This window comes from Engystomops pustulosus, chromosome 5 (assembly GCF_040894005.1).
Source record: "Engystomops pustulosus chromosome 5, aEngPut4.maternal, whole genome shotgun sequence".
NCBI classification, from domain to species: domain Eukaryota; kingdom Metazoa; phylum Chordata; class Amphibia; order Anura; family Leptodactylidae; genus Engystomops; species Engystomops pustulosus.
In genome coordinates this window covers 58,649,178-58,654,036 of record NC_092415.1, presented here as the reverse complement: position 1 = coordinate 58,654,036, position 4,859 = coordinate 58,649,178, and the positions used below count along the sequence as shown (strand labels likewise).

General features: G+C 38.3%; 1 protein-coding gene across 1 annotated transcript; it reads right to left on the bottom strand.

The window, feature by feature from the left end:
- Positions 1-436: 436 nt before the first annotated feature.
- Positions 437-4,062, bottom strand: LOC140134019 (uncharacterized). The gene is made up of 2 exons (XM_072154684.1): positions 3,266-4,062; positions 437-676 (listed from the first exon to the last, which is right to left on the bottom strand). Exons 1-2 carry the CDS (start codon positions 3,993-3,995, stop codon positions 669-671), a joined length of 738 nt encoding a protein of 245 aa, XP_072010785.1. The 5' UTR covers positions 3,996-4,062; the 3' UTR covers positions 437-668.
- Between the last annotated feature and the right edge of the window lie 797 nt (positions 4,063-4,859).

The window sequence follows — 4,859 nt, the reverse complement described above, 5'->3', positions numbered from 1 at the left end:
GTGGAGTGCAGAGTCTCCTGGGTTGTGATTGGCTCTGTTTCTGGCCGCCAAAAAGCAAAACGGCGGGAGCTGCCATTTTCTCGAGCGGGCGAAGTATTCGTCCGAGCAACGAGCAGTTTCGAGTACGCTAATGCTCGAACGAGTATGTTCGCTTATCTCTAGCACCCAGGAATCGAACAGGTAAAGCAAGTTCTTTTTTTTTTTCCAAATACGAAAAAGGTCACGGTCCAGCCAAAAACTCCAATACAACAAGGCTTTATTTTGCACGTATCAAAAGAAGGTTCCAATGCATCTTTGCGTCTTAGTGTCTATGCGTTTCGAGCGGAGACTCCACTCTTAATCATGACAAACATATAATGACAAACTATCTTGACTCACATTTAAAATTCCCTCCCGGTGACGTAATCCTAACCCCTCCCTCTACATCACTTCCGGTTAAATCATGAATATGTATGAGAGTGGAGGGCCGATACCCATACTCCGGTAACCATACAATTACATTGTTTCAAATTTCTAATTTACAATGTATTTAAGTTATTAAACATAGTAACCAGTTAGTATTTAGATGACATAAGGAAAACATGACGTCCCGCGACAGTGTCGCTCTTGGGTTGGAGACGGGGATTACCTCATCATCCCGTGGGGAGCGATCACGTCGCGGGGCGGCGTCACAGGACTAAAATCAAAAAACAGAAGAAAAATACATATTTAAAATTAAACGACACTTGATGTTTCCTCTTACACATAATGGTATTATTATATTACCGCCTATTTGGGATATATGTTTTTTGTGCACCATATGTGTTAATGTGTCAGAGCAGCAGTTGAATGTTCAAACTTGAGGATTAACTCATTTCTTGCAGTAATGGTACATCATTTCCTTTCTTATGTTCAGACCAAATGGAGAGCGAGTATTTAAATTAAAAATCCAAAATGCTTCCCGATTACAAAAAATATCACTAATATTGCCCCCTCTAGTTGGTTTGTGTATCTTTTCTATAGCAAATGTTTTCAGATCATTAGTGTTGCCTCCGTGGGTATTTACAAAGTGTCTCGATGCTGCTGATAAATTACGTCCCAATGAATGGGAAATATCATATAGATGTTCGTAGAATCGGGTTTTAAATTTTCTTGAGGTCTGACCCACATACATGAGGTCACAAGAAGAACATAGAATGATATATATAACATTACGTGAATTACAATTAATGAAGCTCTTTATTGGGAATTCATGATTCCCCTCACTATTGGTAAAAAATTTCTTTTTGTTTACTGCAAATTTGCAGGTAGTACATCTAGGAGCTGCACACTTGTAAAATCCTTGTGTTTCTAACCACGTGGTTGTGTTTTGTTTCTTTGATTCAAAGAGGGAGGGTGACAACATATTGCCCAAAGTTTTACCTTTTCGTGAGACAACTCTGTGTCCCTTTGATAATATTTTGTCCAAAACAGGATCTGTTTTTAATACTGGGATATTATTATGAATGATTTGTGATATTTGTTTGAATTGAGGGCTATATTGAAATATTGCTGTGGGTACATTTGTGGCTCTTTTGGTTGTGTCCTTTCTATTAGTCTCTTTGTTTTTATTTAATAGGAGTTTTCTGTCCTTTTTATCTACTCTACTATCCGCTCTGGTCAATGTCCAGGGTGGATAGCCTCTTTTTGTAAGTCTATTACAAATTTTGTGTTTTTCTGTATTATATAAATCTTCCCTGTTACAGTTTCTTTTGCTTCTAGTGAGCTCTCCTACGGGAATTGCTTTAATGGTGTGTGACGGGTGTTGAGATGTTGCATGTGGTGTTTCCCGCAGTTGGTTTCCTAAATGTTGATGTACAAATCTTATTACCTGGGGAGCCCTCAAGGGCAAGATCCAGGAAGGTAATTTTGTTCTTATCTGTGTGAGATGTAAATCGTAAACCATACTCGTTATTATTTAAATAGTCAACGAACACTGGTATGGCAGGCACATCCCCGGTCCAAATGATCAGGAGATCGTCGATGTACCTGCCATACCAGTGCACATCCCCCAGGAACGGATTGTCATGGTTGAAAATGGCCTTCTCCTCCAACCAGGCCATGGTGAGATTGGCTAGTGAGGGGGAAAACTTAGCCCCCATACTAACTCCCTTCAATTGGATGTAAAACAAGTTGTCAAACATAAAGAAGTTGTGGGTTAGTAGATATAAACAGACATCCATAACATATTCCTTGAATTCCCTGTTGTAATTTGTATATTTATCTAAATGGAACCCCAAGGCAACAAGTGCGACATTGTGAGGGATCGAAGGATACAGAGAGATCACATCGCATGTGAGCCAATGAAAATCATTGGACCATGTAACATCCTCTAACGATGCCAACACATCCCTGGAATCCTGGAGATATCCCGGGGTTCTTCGTACCAGTGGTTGTAATATCATGTCCAACCAGCTGCATAGGTGTTCATTAAGTGAACCTATGCCGGAGACAATAGGTCTCATCGGGGGTGGTGTAATACCCTTATGTGTTTTGGAAAGGGCATGCATAATAGGTATCACGGGTTTATCTATTGCCATATTTTCTGCTTGGGTTTCTGTGAAGATTCCCAAGCTCACTCCCTCTTTCACAATTGTATCAAACTTTTTTTTAAAAAGTGGTATAGGATTTTCTGCAACCTTTCTATATGTATTAGAATCATTTAGAATAGACAAAATCTGTTCATGGTACATATTTTTATTCATAAGGACAACTGAGCCCCCCTTGTCGGACATACGGACAACTATGTCATCCCATTCTAATATTTCTCTAAGAGCTTTTCTCAGGGGATTGGGTAAGTTATGTTTTGATTTGACCTCGTTGTGTTGTAATTGTCTTAGTTCTGCCTCTACTTTTTCTTGAAGTAAATCCATACAGTCTGTCCTAGACATTAGAGGATAAAAATTAGAATTTTTCACTCTAAATTGATTTATATTGTAATTTGTGTCAGTCATAGGCTGCTCTGTATCCAAGGACATCAAGTCCAACAGCGTAATCTGTTCCCTGAATGTTCTTTGTTTAAATACATTAACTGTGGTATTATCCAACGTCTCCGGACCAGGGGGCACCTCCAGTTCGCTGTGGAAATGCCTCCTGACCGTGAGGTCCCGTACAAATTTATTGACATCACAGATAGTAGAATAAATATCAAAATTCTTTGTGGGTACAAAATTTAGACCTAAAGACAGCAATCTTTCTTGTGATTCAGTCAATATATGTGAAGACAAATTGACGATGTCAAGGTTACCTATTTCCTCTTGTTGTTGCTCCTCAGTGTCCATGTGGGGATGCCGTTTGCTTTTGTGGTGTTTTCTCCCCCCCTCTTCGTTTTTTTGTTGTAGATTTGATTTGGAGTTTCTTTTTTTCTTATAATAAGAAGGTTTCTTCGGGGTGCTTTCAATGGCTTCACTTTCTGATTCCTGGGTCGCACAATCAGAGGACTCCTGATCTGTAGAAAGGAAGCTAACTTTGGGCACTTTCTGTTGGCGGGATTTTTTGTATGATTTCCGTAAGATTGACTTGGGTGTATATGGAGGCCTCTCCCACCTTCCCCATTCATACACCCGGTTGTTAATATAGTCATATTCTTCTCGTAGCCATTTACTCTTTTTGGTGGTGGCTATCTTTTCCTCTAGGGACTCTATATGTTGTTGGATTCTTAGATTTTGTGTATCATAATCCGTATTGGATGTGCTCTCCTTAAGGATTTGTCGTATTTCTTCTATTTTGGTTGAAAGTTCCTGCAATTTGGTTGTCTCCTCTTTGACGATTAAGTTCATTAATTTAGATGAGCATTCCGATAATATCATGTTCCACTCCGTGACAAATGTCTCTGAATAAATATTTGACGGAATTTTTTTCACTCTGAGACCCCTTGGAATGTAGTTCTTATCCAAGTACGCTTTTAAGGTGGTTTGATCCCACCATGTGCGGGACTCCTCTTCCAGTAGTTCCTCCAGGTTTTTAAATGAATTCATGGATGTAGGAAGAGGCTCCTGGGTCAATGGAGTTTGAGAAAAAACAGCTGTGGCTCTTGCTTCTCTGTTCATCTTGATAAAGGTATGTGTAGTGGTAATATACTCTTTTTTTTTTACCTAAAATAAATATAAGAAAATAGATAATGTTTTTGTATGGATACATTTTTGCTTATGTGTGTGTATATTAACAATATAATAATAATATATTTAGCGCCATAAAATTCTGTAGCGCTTTAAATGGGGAAATATACAAATACAATATTACATTACAGAGTACAAACATTCATATGGAACAGTAGGACTGAGGGTATGCTGATATTATTGAGCTATTATGTAGTGGTAATATTTGTCAGGATAGTGATGTGGCTGTATTATTTTTCCCTGAAAAGTGGTGTCTTTGGTGATTGTGTTGTGTGCTTTCTTTACTTACTATGGATATTTGATCCTGGTATTATTGAACTATATTTGTATTGAAATATTTGTGTTATTTAAGGAGTGGGACATCTCTTTTGGTGCTTATAAAGTCTCTGGAAGCGCTAAATGCAACAAGTCTCTGCTCTTATATCTGTATCCATCTAGGGGTTCTTAAATTTTACATATTTATTTTACTGTTTTCACACATTTTGCTTGAACTGCACTTTGAAACGCATTTCAAAACCGTTACTCCCAAATGCAGATACTTTAAGACCTAAATGCTTTTGGTTTAGAATCGACAACATGTGAACAACAGGTCCTGCAAGTTTTAGGTCTTAAAGCATCTAAATCCAGAAGTTGCTTAAATTGGGTTTGTATGTGAACGCTGCCTCATAGACAAGTCTTCCTGTACTTGTAGAATTGTCAATCAAGTTGTGCCATTGATAAGAA

Bases quoted from the DNA above. Each gene is read 5' to 3' on its own strand.
- LOC140134019 (XM_072154684.1), bottom strand. From the start codon at position 3,995: ATGAATTCATTTAAAAACCTGGAGGAACTACTGGAAGAGGAGTCCCGC.